Consider the following 19,205-nt stretch of genomic DNA (forward strand, 5'->3'; position numbering starts at 1 on the left):
CCCTGCCTTTAATAGGTTATGGGGCCCAGGATCGCGATTAAAAACGAAGAACAGTACAGTTGTGAAGTGTTTTAACGTTGTGTGTGTCGCAACAAAGTCGCAACTAGCACGTGGCACGGTGGCACGCAGGCGGCCGGCGCTTGTCAATTCAAGTTTATTTGGTCAATTTTATAATATATCGTAATCACGATGAACGATAAGACGATGACAGTTGAAAAGTTCAACGGCGAAAATTTCCGCCAATGGAAATTCCAAATAAAGTGCGCATTGAAGGCAAAAGGAATTGACATAACCAAGAAAATGCCCGCAGGGGCAGGGGCTTCTGCCGAAAGTCAGAGCCAGTGGCTTAAAAATGATGGCATGGCGATGTACATTATAACCTCCTCGATGGAGTTGAATCAGATAACTCTAATAGAAAACTGCGAAACTGCGTTAGAGATTATGCAGAAGTTGGAAGCTATTTTCGAACAAAAAAGTGAAATAAATAAAATGATGTGTCATGAACGTTTTTACCAGTACAAAATGTCACCAGGTGACACTATGGCGCAGCATATTTCAAAAGTGGAAAATTTAGCAAAGCAGTTAAGAGAAGGGGGAGAAAACATAAGTGAAAATGCTGTTATGACAAAAATATTAAGTAATTTGCCTGCGAAATACCGATCACTTCGTCAGGCGTGGTTATCTCTAGATCCCAAGCTACAAACTATACATAACCTAACAGCACGGTTACTAGATGAGGAAGCTAGTTTAACAAAAGAAGATGAACTCGATACAGCCTTAGTAGCTGACAGAAGGTATTCTAACAAAACAAAGACACAGAAAGAATCATCAAATCCTGCTAGTAATTCAAAAACCAAAGTTATTTGCTACAATTGTAGAAGGCGGGGACATTTTGCCCGATTTTGTACGGCCCCTAAGAAGTCTATAAAAAAAACATCCCAAGAGCAAAGTATGCTAGCATTTAATGCTGAATGTTTACAGTCGAACATAGATGCAGACATCTGGATTCTTGACAGCGGAGCCTCTGTACATATGTCGTACAGACGAGACCTCTTCTGTGAGTTACAAGAATATGATGAGAACAGCTGTGGCAACGATAGAAGAGTAAAGTTGGGAGACAAGAAGGAGTTAGAGGTACGTGGCCAGGGCAAAGTGTTGATAAATAGGTGTGTCAACGGACAGTGGGAGCAAAGTGTTCTGACTGATGTATTGTATGTACCTGAGTTACGTAGAAACCTATTCTCCGAGGGAGCAGCTACTAGGAAAGGCTATGTTATTGTTAAGAGGGACTGTCGGGCTATGATATTAAAGGATGACACTGTTGTGATGTCTGCCACATTAAAAGACAACAATCTATATGAACTAAATATTAAAGGAATAGTGCAAGAAAACTGTAACTTAGCGCAGACAAGTTTAAAAGTATGGCATGAACGCTTAGGACATTTAAATATTAAAGAAGTGCAAAATATGTGTAAAAATGGTGCTCTACCGGTTAAATTAACCGAAGAAGACAAAAACTTTGTCTGTGAAGCATGTCAATATGGTAAACAAAGTCGCTTGCCTTTTCAAAAATCAAACAGAGGTCAAAGTGAACCCGGTGACATAGTGTACAGTGATGTGTGTGGACCCATAGAGCGAGCTTCAGTGTCAGGAGCAAGGTACTTTGTATTGTTTAAGGATGGTGCAACTAGCTATAGACATGTATATATAATTAAGCATAAAAGTGATGTCCTAAGCTGCTTTAAAAAGTATAATGAAATCGTTAAGAATAACTTTCAACGAAGTGTTAAAATATTACACACAGACAATGGTCGCGAGTATGTAAACCAGGAGTTTAGAGCTTATCTTGACGCAGAGGGTATCATTCATGAGTGCACAGCCCCGTATACACCAGAACAGAACGGACGAGCAGAGAGAGAAATACGAACCATTATGGAGAGTGCGAGGTCTATGTTGTATGCTCGTGATACTCCTTTAAAGTTGTGGGCAGAAGCAGTGAATTGTGCTGTTTACTTATTGAATAGAAGCTCGTCCAGTCAAACGAAAGATGTAACTCCATATGAATTATGGACAGGGAACAAACCATGTTTAAAACATGTACGGGTGTTTGGCTCAGAAGGTTATGTACACATACCCGACGAGAAACGAAAGAAGCTAGATAAGAAGAGTAAGTGTATGTTGTTAGTGGGCTATGACAACCAGAACTACAAGATGTATGATCCTCAGACAAATAAGATAACAATTTCTAGGAATGTGGTCTTTAATGAGAATAATGTGCCTTCAATAAGGAAGAATATCACTAAAATTAATATAAATTTGGAAGAAAATGAGAGTGCTTGTGAGTCTGGTACGAGTGCATCCTCAGGAAGACGGACAGACCTAGACTATGATACTAGCTATGAGAGCCCCAAAAGCTCTAAGAGTGATGATGAGTCATATCAACCATCTCAAATTGTAGATAGCGAAGAAGATGAGATCAGAAATATAACATTGAGGCCTCGCCGTAGAAATGAGCATGAAGTAAATATCACAGAGTTTAATATACCAGCAACTTTTAAAGAAGCTATTCAAAGAAAAGATAGTCAAAAGTGGAAGGAAGCCATATCAGAGGAATTGCAGTCACATTCAGAGAATAAGACCTGGGAAATAGTTGAGAGAAAGAATAACAAAACAATTTCATGTAAATGGGTATTTTCTATCAAGAGAAAGAGTAACGGTGAGATTGACCGGTACAAGGCCCGGCTTTGTGCCCGGGGATTTACACAGATAAAGGGGATTGATTATGAGGAAACCTTTTCACCTACTGTAAGGTATGATTCCATTAGGATTTTGTTAAGTGTTTCAGCTAAAGAGAAGTTTGAGATACAGCAGTTTGATGTTAAAACTGCTTTCTTATATGGCGAGCTTGTAGAGGACATTTATATGGAACTACCTGAAGGAGTCCAAGCTGACCCAGGCATGATATGTAAGTTAAATAAATCTTTATATGGCCTGAAACAGGCATCTCGATGCTGGAATAAAAAGTTTACGTCATTTTTGTTTACATATGGTTTTAAAGCATGTCAGTCTGATAATTGTATATTTGTTGGCTGTTTTGATAATTTTCAAGTTATACTTTTGCTGTATGTAGATGATGCCTTATTATTTTCAAAAAGTAAAGAAATTTTGTCAGTAATTATAAAAGATCTTATGTTGAGTTTTAAGATAAAGTATTAAGTTTAAACTCATTTGTTGGGATGGAAATTATAAAGTCTAGTGATGCAATCATAATACATCAAAAACAATATACTGAACAGTTAATAAAAAGATTTAATATGTCAAATGCAAGTCCATGTAGCACGCCTGCTGATAATAATGTGGTTTTGACTAAAAATTTAAGTGATTGTGAGATTAATTTTCCATATAGAGAGGCAGTAGGAGCTTTGTTGTTTTTGGCATCAGTGTCTAGACCTGATATAGCATTTGCAGTGAATATTGTTAGTAGATATGTAAATAACCCCAATCAAAGTCATGTAAATGCTATAAAAAGAATTATTAGATATTTAATTAGTACTAAGAATCTGTGTATAGAATATAATTGTATAAGCCAAATAGTTGGATTTTCTGATGCCGACTTTGCCTCAGACCTGGACTCAAGGAAGTCAAATTCGGGATATATTTTCATGATGAATGGTGGCCCTGTAACATGGGCTAGTAGAAAACAAACCACAGTGGCTTTGTCCACTACTGAGTCCGAGTTTATGGCAGCAGCTGAAGCTGCAAAGGAATTGTTGTGGCTTAGACAACTTTTTATTGATATAAGAGTGCCACAAAAATTAATATCTCTTTGTATTGATAATCAGAGTACGATAAAATTAATACACAACCCTGTGTACCACAAGAGATCGAAACATATAGATGTAAAATTTATGTTTATAAGAGAAAAAGTTGAAGCTGGTATTATATCTGTTAATTATGTAAGTACAGTGAATCAAATAGCAGATTTTCTTACTAAAGCATTACCAGTAAATAAATTTGCCAAAAACAGAGACCAAGTGTTAAGTTGTTTCGAGTAATTCATAATTAATTGTTAGGTTTGTTTAAGCATAGGGTTGTCAAGTTATTAAGTATATTTTTGAACATAGGGTTGTCAACTTTGTATCTTTTCATAGGGTTGTCAATCTTGTTATTGTATTGTATCTTTAGGCAAGCATAGGGATGTCTACCTTATAAAATTTAAGTGGGAGTATTGGAATGTAAATTTTATCTGTGGTCTATGTCACATCCCTATGATAAAAGAGTATGTTTTTGTCTATGCCCTTCCATGTCAAACCGTGTTCAAGTGAAGTCGAAAATAAAGTTTGTCTTATTTAGAATCCTCGTTTTTGTGTAATATTCCTGCGTAACCCTGCCTTTAATATATACATCTCTCTATATATAAAAATGAATCGCTAAATGTGTTGCTGATCGCAAATCTCGAGAACAGCGGAACCGATTTTGCTAATTCTTTTTTTATAATATTCCTTGAAGTACGAGGATGGTTCTTACTTGAATCGACTGTTGGGCGGTACGAAGTTCGCCGGGGCAGCTATTACAGATATACAGTACCCGTAGTACAAGATTTTACGTCTCACCAAACGAAACCAAATTCGAGAGTCGAAATACTTCCGCGTTACAGTAAAATGGACCTAAATAGCCTTGAATTGAAGTCAAATATTCAATGCCACTGATTTTAATTTCGCAATGTTTCCGCTTGGAGCGCTGGCTGTAGAAGTGTAGACAAACTTGAGCTTTAAAACAAGGCATTTAAGATCCAGTTTACTGTAACGCGGAAGTATTTCGACTCTCGAATTTGGTTTGGTTTGGTGAGACGTAAAATCTTGTACTACGGGTACAGATAATCATGAATATCCCTCACGATAGTTTACTAGGTATTTTAATGATATTTTAGGCCTAATGAAGTTGTTACTCGATACTCATTAGGTACAAGTTTATCACACAAACCTGATACCAGGTCTAGGCAATAAAAAGAACCCAAATAGTTGCGTGTTTGAAAGTAGAAATCGTTTAGGACCGTAATAAAAATGTGGTCGAATAATATACATGACCCATTTGGCAGGTCTAGTACTTTACGATGTTTTTTTATTTTTTACTAGCTGATGCCCGCGACTTCGTCCGCGTGAAATTAGGTTTTTTTAAAATCCCGTGGGAACTCTTTGATTGTCCGGGATAAAAAGAAGCCTATGTCACTCTCCAGGTCTTTATCTATACCCATTACCCATGCAAATAACCAGCCAAATGCGAGTCAGGCTCGCACAACGAGGGTTCCGTACAACAGTCGTATTATTTCGATATTTTGCACGATAATTCAAAAACTATGATGCATAAAAATAAATAAAAATCTGTTTTAGAATGCACAAATGAAGACCTTTCATATGATACCCCATTTGATATAGTTATCTTACTTCGAAAATTGAAAATACTAATTATTAGTTTATGACCACAATTTAATTTTTTTTGTGTAATATAACCACAAATTCACGGTTTTCAGATTTTTCCCCTAATGCCTGGTATAAGACCTACCTACCTGCCAAATTTCATGATTCTAGGTCAACGGGAAGTACCCTGTAGGTTTCTTGACAGACAGACGGACAGACAGACAGACAGACAGACAGACAGACAGACAGACAGACAACAAAGTGATCCTATAAGGGTTCCGTTTTTCCTTTTGAGGTACCTACGGAACCCTAAAAATCACGTCAATCTGTTGCGGCGTGATTGAAGGACAAACCAACAAACCAACAAACAAACACACTTTCGCATTTATATTAAGGGTAGGTAAAGGGTAGGTACTGATTCAGATTTCAGATACACTTGACTGCAATCCCAGCTGGTGATATGTGATGATGCAATCTAAGATGGAAGCTAACCTGGAAGGAGTATGGCAGTTTATATTAAACTCATAGGTATCCCATTGGTTTCCACACAGCCTCCTACCAGACCAGACCAGAAATTTAGAAATTATAAAATTCCAAACTCGGGATTGCCGGGATTCGGACCCGGGACCTCCCACCAATTAAGACTACGGACTACACAAATTTCAAACCTCTATTTCACCCCCTTAGGGATTGAATTTTCAAAAATCCCTTCATAGCGGATGCCATATTATTAGCTAATTGCATGCCAAATTTGAGCACTATCCGTCCAATAGGCTGAGCTGTGCGTTGATGCGATCAGTCAGACAGTCAGTCAGTCAGTCACCTTTTCCTTTTACATATTTAGAAAACCTAAATAGTGTTTGAAAGTAAAAATCGTTTAGGACAGGACAGTAATAAAAATGCACCCGAATATAATATACGCGAACTATTTGACAGTGTGTTACTGTACATTTTGGTCGCATTACCTGGGTGTAAGTGAGAAAGTTTTGGGTCTGTTTTATGTGTCTTTGAATGAAGTTTACAAAGGGCATTTGTTTGTATATAGAGGTACAACAACCACCAAATGCGTCCAGAGAGCACCACACTTTTCTGAGATTAAAAAAGTTCCACAAGTTCAAAAAAACCCCTTTGAACCCGTTTGACGTTTCATTTGTACAGAATAGAATAGAATAGAATTTATTTATTCAAGTAGACTTATTACAAGTTCTTTTGCATCGTTAACTAGTTTAATTTACCACTGGTTCGGAATGCCGTTCCTACCGAGAAGAACCAGCAAGAAACTCGACCCAGAGGTCTGGAAAACCATAGAGACAGATTAGAACGTAATCTACAAAGGGGTTTGTATATTTTAGTATGGTGCCTGGCCTACATACATGTTCGCCTTTTTTTTTAAATAGCGGCCACGCATAACACCTTTATGAATCAATAGCTGGCATCCTATACAAACAACTATAGAGACAAATTTATTTCACCTATTTCACCCCCTTAGATAGACTCCCTTATTAGCTATTTAAGTGGCTGGATGAGGAAGGCTGAATACCGGGTGTGGTGGCGCTCTTTAGGGAAGGCCTATGTCCAACAGTGGACGTCCACAGGCTGATGATGATGATGATGATGATGACAACCTTAGGGGTTCAATTTTCAAAGGCCTTTTCTTAGCGGATGCCTACGTCATAATAGCCATATGCATGTTAAATATCAGCTCGATCCGTCCAGTAGTTTGCGCTGTGCGTTGATAGATCAGTCAGTCAGTCAGTCAATCAGTTACCTTTTCCTTTTATATATTTAGATTTAGACTAGCTGCCCTGGCGAACTTCGTTCCGCCTAACCTGTGGCCTAACAGCCGATTCAATTTATTTTTTTAATTTTTCTCTCCGTAAGAACCATCCTCGTACTTCGAGGAATATTAGAAAAAAAAAATAGCGAAATCGGTTCAGTTGATCTCGAGATTTGCGATCAGCAACACATTCAGCGATTCATTTTTATATATAGAGATTATGCATGAAAATTCAAATGAGATCCAAACTACGTTTGTGTGGAAAGCGCTTGCGAGGGAGACTTCGTAAGTGTTTTTGCATTTATCTGGTCCTATTTTGAATTGGATGTAAACCCTCTTTTACCATCAGACAAAGTGAAATGCTGCTTGAAATACTGAATTCATACTAGAATACACCTAAGTGCTTTAAACACTTTGGACTTGGAACATGGATTTTGTTCGGTCTTTAAAATATTTTACTTTAACACGAACGGTACAAAAAGGGACGAAGAGTGTTAATACGTATACCTATATTTCAAAGCTGTGATAATGGTACCTCCATTATCAAAAGTACTTAAAAAATATTAAATTAAAACATACAAACTTAAATAAACCTTACCAACTTAAAATTATACGTCGCGCGTCGTCAAAAAGACCGCCCCTATACTAACTACTTAGACCGCGTTTAAACTATACACACTATATACCTACTAGAAATTATTTTAGCAAAAAAAAAATATTATACAATGTTTAATATTTTTTTACATTGTATAAAAATATTATACAATGTATAATATTTTTTTTTGCTAATATGCACGAAAAATCTATTAAGTAAATCTATACCAAACTCAGCATTACAATAGGTATTTGCGGTTCATAATAGCTACACTGAGCCTTATAATTTTTGTTTAGGTAGGTAGGTTTTATATTGTAAATGTTGCTAGCTTAGATCAGACGAAGTTGGTTGGTAGGTACCTACTTACTTTGCCTATCGCCTTCTGATTTGAAACGCATGGAAAAAGGTTTTTTATCGATTACAAGTTAACCCTCACTGCGATCTCACCTGATGGTAAGTAGCCTACCTACGTATGATGCAGTTTAAGATGGAAGCGGGCTAACTTGGAAGGGGTATGGTTTTTTATTAAACCTAAGCTAACCCGTCACGTTACTGGTGTTTATACGGTAACGTACTGAAACGCTAAATCGCTTGACGGTACGGCTTTTCCGTAGGGTGGTAACATGGTAACTAGCCACGGTCGGAGTCTCCCACCAGACAAAACAGTTTTCCTCTTTTACGTGAACTTAATATTTTACTAGGTAGGTAAGTAGGCACGTAGTACCTACCTAGGTTTAGTACGCGACAGATTGAGATTGCAATCGGGGTATGAGGCGGCCATATACATAATACCTACTTAAAATGGGACCTTTGGGTCTTGTTTATGTGTTTCAACCACAATGGGACTGTGTATTAACTAAATACCACAATGCCCGTCTTTTGTCCCGGCTTTCGTTGGAAAAGGAAAATATTGTAGAGTGCGCGCTAAACTCCGTTTCAGCTTGCAAACGTTTTTCAAGAAGCTCAAGTGTGAATTTAATATTTTAAAGAAAGACTTTTACATTTTGCTAGGATAAATAGAATGTTTTTTGTTTGTTTCACAAACTAGCTTATGCTCGCGATTTAGAGATTGAATTTTCAAAAATCCTTTCTTAGCGGATGTTTATGTCATAATTGGGGCCAATTCTCTTGTACACAATCTCTAAAATAAACGAAATTGACATGTCTAAATCTAGTGCTATCCTTCTCTGCAAGCAACATTATGAAAGGGATAGCAATAGATTTAGACGTGTGATTTTAGTTAGGTTTAGAGATTGTGTACCAGAGAATATCCCAATAGCTATCTGCATGCCAAATTTCAGCCCGATTCGTCCAGTAGTTTGAGCGGTGCGTTGATAGATCAGTCAGTCAGTCAGTCAGCTTTTCCGTTTATATATACAGACTAGCTAATGCCCGCGACTTCGTACGCGTGGATTTAGGTTTTTAAAAATCTCGTGGGACCTCTTTGATTTTCCGGGATAAAAAGTACCTAGCTTATGTCACTCTCCAGGTCTTAAACTATACCCCATGCAATATAATAATACGTCGATCCGTTGCTTTGTTGCGACGTGATTGAAGGACAAACCAATAAACCAATAAACCAACAAACCAACAAACCAACTAACCAACAAACCAACAAACAAACACACTTTCGCATTTATAATAAGGGTACTGAGGTACTGATTATTAGATAATATTATTTACTATTCATCTACATCATCACCTCAACTCATCGCCGCTGGTTCTGTACTGATCACAGGTCTCCTCCCAAAATGACAAGGGTTTCTTCATTCATGGCCTCGTTCGTTTAAATTTTTCCAAATCAGCTCCCTATCAAAACCGCTAGAAGCTTCATTTCAAAAATCCGTGTCGCAGTATTCTGAAACAAATAAGTATACGAAAGTTCTAACTCCAAAATGAAATATTTGATCCGACCAAATGTGGTAATTAACTTTTAGGCACTTGTCCCACCCCCGAGGATTAGCGAGAAACTAGTTGAGCTAAAAACTAGAAAAGAGTTGGCTGGCACATTCATGAGTTAAATGAGTGTGTATTTGTGATAGTTTTGTCACTGGGCTATGAGCGAGTTTACTCACTCGGGCGGCTGAGACATACATTAAGTAATCCCTTCGCAAACTGCCGCCAAGAGAGCGTTGCTGAGCGATTTTTTTTTTCTTTAATAGCTATGTCGCTGCGATAAAATGGAAGAGCGATTAGTTGAAGAGAGTTCTCACCGACAGTTCAATCTCAAAACTCACACTAAAAGCATTTACTTATTCAAAAAGGGTCCCATTGAACACTTTTTGATTATCAATTGTTCTATTTGTAAGTTAATGATGTAAAGGTTACAATGGTGATAGCTAATTAAGTACATATACTTATAACTAAAGCTACAGTGAGTAAAGTCAGCAACTAACACTGAATTTCCCACTTTTGTTGTCTTGACCATGGATTCCAGTGTTATCAGTACCCTTATTATAAATGCAAAAGTGTGTTTGTTTGCTGGTTTGTCCTTCAATCACGTCGCAACGGTGCAACAAATTGAAGTGGTTTTTTGCATGGGTATAGATGAATACCTGGAGAGTGACATAGGTGACTTTTTATCCCGGAAAATCAAAGAGTTCTACGGGATTTTTAAAAACCTAATTCCACGCGGACGAAGTCGCGGGCATCAGCTAGCTATTTCTTTTATTGACACGGAATCATACATTGAAACTTGAAACTTTCGATGTATGTTAAAACTTTCTTGAGCAATAAAATAGTCGATAGCTTCGTTGGCGGTGGGACAAGTGCCTTATACCTTTAATGACACTTTTAGGGGACACTTTACGAGCTCTAAACTTTAACTGTCGCTAAAAGTATCTTGTTGTCTTAAGTTTAAGTGTCAGTCGTTAAAAAGATTCAATTTTAAACGGTAATGGGACGATCAAAGTGATGTTTCATTTAATCTGTGTAGTTTTTTTACTCGACTACCCAAAAAAAGGAGTGTCATGTTATCGGGGTTCATGTATGCATGTGAGTTTATTTATTCCACCATAAATTATTAATGCCTGAACAGATTTGGGTTTTCGGAGTATCGTCAAAATACATAATTGCAGATATAACAATGGGTATAAATTTGAAAAGATTCATTTTGGCATGAACTATCTATGTTAGCTTATTATTTCATAAATTAATATTTGAGGCTGATTTGACTAAAATAAAGAAAATATAAAGTCGTCATTTGACTCAAATTTAAATGTAAAAAATATATAAGTCTTGATTTGAATAAATTCAGTAGAAATATTTTTACATGTCGTGATACTAAAATCATAACGTCTATAAATAAGAACTTCTTGGCGGTATTGACCACCATTCTTGCTCTGTGAGTGTTGACGCATTTAAAATATCGGTCCATGGCCGTAAAACGAACTATCTAATAAAGTGAATAATCAATGATAGCTAAAGAATTAAACGAAATAAAGTCACGACAAATAACTAATAGTGCTCGAGAGAAATGGATGGATGGATGGATGCTCGAAATGCTTGTATACGCGGACATATTTTATTTCAAAACTACCTACCTACATTTGTTCATAATAGTTACACATACCTACCTAGAATATTAGACTAAGTATTAACTACAGAGGAATGTGCAGTGCTCAGACAAGCCGCCAAGCGCTTACGAGCATGAAGAAACCAATTTTGTAAGCGTTTTTTCTTTTTGTGTGGAAAATAAATAAAATAAATAATAAAATACGTTATGGATTATGTATGTCTATTATTTCATCGAGGAACCTGGCTACAATTTTACACTTAGTTGGTCAAAAAATTGAATCTTTGACACGAGCAACCGCCGAGTTTCTTACTGGTTCTTCTTAGCAGGAAGGGTTTTCTGAACCAGTGGTGTATAGTTGCTTTTGACGATTCAAAAGTACCTACTACCTACTACCTACTACCTACTACCTACTACCTACTACCTACTACCTACTACCTACTACCTACTACCTACTACCTACTACCTACTACCTACTACCTACTACCTACTACCTACTACCTACTACCTACTACCTACGTCCTACTACCTACTACCTACTAAGTAGTAAAAGTTTGTTTGAACAAAAAACCTTTCTATTCCTATTACAAAAGGGCACAGGAAAGTAACGCTAGAGTCTAGACGCAAAAAACACAATCTTGGGACATCGTAAAATGAAAGGATCATATAATATTATATCCCCGGGGAGTAAAAAAGCGTAAGTACCATAAAAACTTTCCCCTAAAACTTGGCACATACTTGAAAAAGTTTCATTCATACTGAAATTACATTTAACTTTGGGGTAACGGGTTTGAAAATGAATATAACTTTCTTTCGCAGGGCGTTAGGGAAATCATGTAACTAAATTTCTAATTCAAATACTTAGTACAAAGTCGTGCGATACGATGCCGTGTAGAATCCGATTAGGGTACTTATACAAAAAAACCTATCTATTCCTATTCCATAAGGGCAAAAGTAAATGTTTAACAGGAAAGTAAGTAACACTAGACGCAAAAAACACAATCTTGGGACATCGTGAAATGAAAGGCTCATATATTATTATATCCCCGGAGAGTAAAAAGGCGTAAGTACCATAAAAACTTTCCCCTAAAACTTGGCACATGCTTAAAAAAGTTTCATTTATACTTTGGGGTAACGGGTTTTAAAGTGAATATAACTTTCTTTCGCAGGGCGTTAGGGAAATCATGAAACTACTTTTCTAATTCAAATAGTAGCAAAGATAAATTTAAGTGTTTCGGTACGATGCCGTGTAGAATTCGATTAGGGATACTTATGGGTTTAATAAAACTGTGGTGGCAGTTTTAAGTTAGCCCGCTTTCATTTTAGACATGACTTGTATAATGGCATAAAGAAATAGAGAGAGAGCCAGCTCAGCAAAAATTTTTTTTTCGCCATTTTGATTTTTTAGGGTTCCGCACCTCAAAAGGAAAAACGGAACCCTTATAGGATCACTTCGTTGTCTGTACTTCGCCGCAGTCGGGCGAATTAAGAAAACTGGTTATACACATTTTCAACCTTGTCCACAGGTGCACAATGCCAAGAGTGAAGAAATGTCTGATCTACATCGGCATAGCGGCGTTCCTGCACCAGCTGCCCAGGTTCTTCGACCTCAAGTACGTGCCTCATGTCACCGTGTGGCGTGGACACTTTGAGGAAGTCTGCAGGGTAAATATCTTCTTTAGAATCTTATATCTTCTCCAGAATAATTTATAGTGAAACTTATGTCGTCACATGATGAAACTGAGTGAAAAACGACTAGGCAACGACACGGTGACGACACAACAACGACAAGGCGACGACATGACAACGACAAGGCAACGATACGACAACGATAAGGCAACGACAAGACAACGACACGGCAACGACAAGCGACGATACGGTAACGACTAGGCGACCACACGGCAATGACATGGCAATGACAAGGCGACCACCCGGCAACGACACGGAAATGACTAGGCGACAACACGGCAACAAAAAGGCGACGACACGGCAACAACAAGGTAACGACACGGCAAAGACACGGATATTAGATATCTAATTATTATCGATTTGAGTTTGAGCATTCCATATCGAAATATTACTACTACTATAAATTGTAGTAGTACCATTTGTATAAAGCAGTTGCTCATTAGATCTCAATTTCATTTTATAGTCGTAAACTTGTTCGGATTACATTTCTCGGACTCGGATCGGATGTAGTATGTAGAGAGAAAAATAGTTAGGTAAGTAATAAATTATTGACTTAAAGGAGATGTGCGAAATTGGGTGCCTGAAATCGTTCGTAACAGTTATACAAAATATGTAGGTCATAAAATGATAAATTCTATGCATAATTGAATGGTTTTTGTTTCTGTAATATATGGGACAATCATAAAAAACATTTTTTTTAATGAAAAACGAAGACCAATGCTTTTTTTATGGGAAAAACGGAACGTTTTAAAATGTTTCAAAACTCATTGTCTGTGGTAACTTATAGCTTCAACTTGTCACAGGCCTTAAAGGGCTGATATCCAGGGCCGTAAAAAAAAACAAAAAAAAAAACAACTTATCACTTCCAAGGTCACTTCTCATTCCCCTGCATTTGGTATTGTGGCTATGTTTTGTCGTGTGATTTCGTGGAATAAAAACAAAACCCCAGCTCCTACAAAAATATGATTTTTGGACATAAGTAATAAATGTTTAAACCTTCAAAATAAGGCATATTTGAACTTTGTTCAGCACTGGGTCTCATCTCCTTTAAAAAATCTTTTCTTTTTTTACAGGTCGAAATGGCGTCTTGGGTGCATGCAGTAACTCTGGACGCCTACTTTATAACCTATTTCGCATTCCGCGTCCTATTCGTCCATTTAATCCCGTGTACCTCTTTAGTAGTCCTAAACGTCCTGCTCTTCCGAGCAATGAGAACCGCTCAAATAAACCGACAGAAGTTATTCAAGGAAAACCGAAAATCTGAATGCAAACGCCTTAGAGATTCGAACTGCACAACCTTGATGCTTATTGTGGTTGTAACCGTATTTCTAATGGTAGAAATCCCCGTAGCAGTCGTAACGATACTACACATAATTTCTAGTACCCTAGTAGAAATTTTAGACTACCACATCGCTAATATACTTATTTTAATAACCAATTTTTTCATAATCGTGTCGTATCCTATAAATTTCGCTATATACTGTGGGATGTCGAGACAATTTAGGGAGACTTTTAAGGAGCTTTTCATAAGAGGTGCCGTGACAAGTCGGAATGGGGGGTCGAGTAGGTACTCCCTCGTCAATGGCCCTAGAACCTGTACTAACGAAACTGTACTTTAAATTTTTTAATTGTGGAAACACACTGTTACCCGCCACCCCATTCACGCCACGTAAATGTAACATGTAAAATCGTATTATATATCCAAAAACAATCTACGATTCTACAGTCTACAAATATCCAAAATATCGAAATAGAAATAAAAATAAATCCACAAACAATCTACAGTTTTACTGTCTAGAAATAGTATTTAAAATATCGAACATCGAAATATTTTTTTTAATTCAAATAAACTTATACAAGTGCTTTTGAATCGTCAAAAGAATCTACAACTGAATGCCATTTCCTACCGAATACAACCAGCAAGAATCTCGGCAGCTATATATTTTTTTAATGTAAATTTTTAACGTTTTATAAGTGATGGCAGTCCCCGCGCATTGCTCATGTCAAATTCACGCTTTTTTATCTTTTACTAGCTGATCCCCGCGGCTTCGCCCGCGTAGATTTAGGTTTTTAAAGATCCCGTATAGCCTATGTCACTCAGGAATAATGTAGCTTTCTACTGGTGAAAGAATTTTTAAAATCGGTTCAGTAGTTCTAAAGATTACCCCCTACAAACAAACTTAACGACATTACCTCTTTATATAATACAACGGGCCGTGCAGCAGAAATCGTAATATTTTAATTTCGCCATAACTTCAAAACCAAACGTCCAATTTTAATCATTCAAAGACCAAATATTATCTCCATAAACTGTTCTTAGTGATGAAATCATTTATTTTGATAAGGATTAATAGCATGAGTAAAATAAACGCGTTTAAATGTAGTCCAAAAAAAAATCAAGATTTTTAAATAAAAAAATGGTTGCTGTGCCTCACTCGACATAGATGGGTATAGTGTGTCGCGGACTTTTTTGTAGATATTTATAAGATCTACAATTAATTAGAACATTTTATGGTTCTATCTTTTATAGTTTAGGCAGCGTACGCAAAATAAGTAACTTTTCTGGTTGATTTTTTACACCTTGTGTCCGAAAAACCCAAATATCTTACGGAACCCTATTTTTTTCCAAAATAAAATATAGCCTATGTTACTCGTGGATAATGTAGCTTTCGAATGGTGAAAGAATTTTTAAAATCGGTCCAGTAGTTTTTGAGCCTATTCTGTACAAACAAACAAACAAAGTTTTCCTCTTTATAATATTAGTGTAGATACAATGACGATTGTATGGATTTTTATGCGCATACTTTTACCAGAATTTTAAACTTGTGTAACTCTTACACTCATTTTCACAAACAACTTTCCGAATTTCCGACCTTTTGAGGCATAGTGTTGGAATCGCGAGCCTATTACGATATCTAGTTTGCCTATTTCGATCGCGTCGGGTGTTTATAATCCGGTATTTGACAACTAATCAAATTAGTAACCTTTTTATCAAACGTCACAATTCTATGAAATGCCATGGAAATGCCATGGAAATGCCGGTATGTGACGTTATAATTATTTGACGTGCTTTTTTTAGTTTAATCGATAATTTAAAATGTATGTCACACATAAAACTAACAAAGGATGTGGAATTTACGTATTTTGGTAGACGCTCTATTGACTTAATAATCACTGAGAAATAATTTATTTTTGACATAGTCAAATACCGTATTTACCTTCGTGGCGTGGCGTCTGGTGGGGTGGCGTAGCGTGGCGTAGGGTGGGGTGGGATGAAGTATAGTGTCAAAAATGCGCTCGACTCGACCCATGTTGTATATAGAACGTGAAGTGTTTAGTACCTACTTTATTGTTTGTCTATTATCAAACATAGACATCATCATCATCATCATCATCATTTTATATTTTCTGTACTTATATAACGCATAAAATTTAACTTCTCACGCGTCATTTTAACTTTATGTGTCGAACTTCATGTGAAAAACTGTACGATTTTAGTCCTTATTTCTGTAGACATGACAGTTGACCCATAGAGTTACGAGTAGAATAGCGCGTGAGGAGGCTTTTTTTTTTTTTTTTTTAAAGAATTTGGTACGGACTATATGTTTTTTTGCTTTCTTTGTTACATGTGTATAATACACTATATTATAAGATATCTGTAGGTAGTTTTTATGAACTGTTGTATGATTTATTGTAAGAAAAGATACTTTTTCGCGACTGTGCAGTTACCTTATATCAAAGGGAAAAGATTTGATAACTTTTTAGTATTTAAATAATAGATATACATATTTGTTGTCTGTGTATTTTAATGTTGTACTTATATATATATATTGATGAGCTAACTACACAGCCCTTAAATGGTGAGCCCCCATTTAGGAAAAGTATCTCTCTGTGTAAATAATATTTTTTAGTCTATGGCATGATTTTTTTGTAACTTAGATACCTATTTGTAAATTAAACTTTAAGACCTAGTCGTTGTAAATAAACTTGTACAACAAAACTTTTATGAAGATCTAAATATTGTATAACTTATGGCATAATTTTAGGTAAACTAAATAAATTATTATTAAATGGAAAAATTTAGTTTTATTTCTGTCGTATAGGAAATAAAAAAGCGTATTTGTGTACGAACACTGCAAAAAGTATCATTAAAAATTTACAGTATTGAGATTTTAAAGTATTTTTTTTGGTCAAAATATAAAAAAATATTATATACTATTAAAAAATACTTTATAATACTTAAAAAGCTTAAGTTTGAAGGCCTCCCTGGCGCAGCTGTAAGCGCTGTGGTCTTATTAGTGGGAGGTCCCGGGTTCGACTCCTGGCAGGGATTTGGAATTATATAATTTCTAGATTTCTGGTCTGATCTGGTGGGAGGCTTCGGCCGTGGCTAGTTACCTACTACCCTACCGACAAAGTCGTGCCGCCAAGCGATTTAGCGTTCCAGTACGATGCCGTGTAGAAACCAAAGGGGCATGGGTTTATTAAATACTGCCATACCCCTTCCAAGTTAGCCCGCTTCCATCTTAGACTGCATCGTCACTTACCACCAGGTGAGATTGCAGTCAAGGGCTAACTTGTATCTGTATAAAAAAAAGCTTAAGGTTCCCCGATTTTTTTAAACTTAAATAAAATCGCGCGTCACGTCTTTAATATACGCCTTTACTTCTCTAATCTGTGAATTTACGTTTCATCATTTCCAGAAAGAATCTTTTGCATAATATATATATCTAGACAGGAAGATAGTCGAAATAATATGAAATAAACACGAAAATTTTATATTTTGTAAAACCATGGTGAATTAAAACCTATGGTATAGTTAATAAATACTTTATTACTATAATAAAAAATGTAAAATAGTACTTTTTAGTTTTATTATTATTTACCTATTTCCATTTATCGTCGGCTTATTATGTTTCTCAACTCTATAACAGCCACCCTAGACGAAAAACCGGCCAAGTGCAAGCGCACGTACGGTTCCCGCGCACCGAGGGAACCGTACTACAATACTATTTTATCGACATTTTGCACGATAAATCAAAAACTATTATGCCTAAAAATAAATAAAAATCTGTTTAGGAATGTACAGGTAAAGCCCTTTCGTATTGTGATACCCCACTTGGTATAGCAATCTTACTTTGAAAGTCGAAAATAGCAATATTTGTTTATGAACCTCCCTGACGCAGCGGTAAGCACTGTGGTCTTGTTAGTGGGAGGTCCCGGGTTCGATTCCTGACAGGGGTTCCGAATTTTATAATTTCTTAATTTCTGGTCCGGTCTGGTAGAGGTTTCGGCCGTGGCTAGTTACCACCCTACCGGCAAAGCCGTGCCAACCAAAGGGGTACGGGTTTAATAAAAACTGCCATACCCCTTCCATATGTTAGCCCGCTTCCATCTTAGATTGCATCATCACTTACTACCAGGTGAGATTGCAGTCAAGGGCTAACTTGTATCTGAATAAAAAAAATAAAAAAAATGAACATTTTTTTTTTAATAAAAACTATATCCACACGGATAAAACAGCGGACATCAATCTAGTAAAAAATAACCATATAGGTAGATATTTCTAAAATTCACGAAAATCTGCCTGAAAGCCAGTACCCTCATCAACCGTATGCCAAGAACAGTTTGGACTTGAATTATTACCGGTAGCTACGCTCTAAAAGAGCTGAAAAGAATTTGGGTTTACATAAAACAGTGTAAGAACCTTCGAAGGGAAAGGCGCTAATGAGATGTTTTGAATACTTTAAATATACATATACCTACATATAAGTACGCGACAGGTCGAGTTGACAAGCAGGGTATGAACTATGAAGCGGGGCGCCGCACGCCCCGTATACCCGTATGACACTTGCGCTCGCCCGCCCAGGGTTAGCGCGGCGGCTGTGCGAGTGTACCCTGTACCCGTAGATTTTACGTCACACCAAACGTTGCTAGAATTCGAGAATCGAAACACAATAACATCAAAGTAAAATGGACCTAAAGAGCCTTGAATTGAAGTCAAAAATTCAATGCCACTGATTTTAATTTCGCAACGTTTCCGCTTGGAGCGTTGGCTGTAGATGTGTAGACAAGCTTGAGCTTTAAAACAAGGCATTTAAGATCCAGTTTACTATAACGCAGAAGTGTTTCGATTCTCGAATTCTAGCAACGTTTGGTGTGACGTAAAATCTTATACTACGGGTACAGATTGCTATCTTGACTTGTCGCGTA

General features: G+C 36.7%; 1 protein-coding gene across 3 annotated transcripts in view; it reads left to right on the forward strand.

Moving 5' to 3' along the window:
* Window positions 1-17,055, forward strand: part of SPR (Sex peptide receptor) — a 196,747-nt gene extending 179,692 nt beyond the window's left edge. For all 3 annotated transcript variants that reach the window (XM_069507218.1, XM_034981613.2, XM_069507219.1), the window contains 2 exons: window positions 12,830-12,968; window positions 14,066-17,055. In XM_069507218.1, coding sequence (XP_069363319.1) covers window positions 12,830-12,968; window positions 14,066-14,611 — 685 coding nt within the window. In that variant the 3' untranslated portion in view covers window positions 14,612-17,055. The remainder of the gene's footprint in view (window positions 1-12,829; window positions 12,969-14,065) is intronic.
* The last annotated feature ends 2,150 nt before the right edge of the window (window positions 17,056-19,205 follow it).

The sequence above is a fragment of the Maniola hyperantus genome, chromosome 25, assembly GCF_902806685.2.
Source record: "Maniola hyperantus chromosome 25, iAphHyp1.2, whole genome shotgun sequence".
Classification (NCBI taxonomy): Eukaryota; Metazoa; Arthropoda; class Insecta; order Lepidoptera; family Nymphalidae; genus Maniola; species Maniola hyperantus.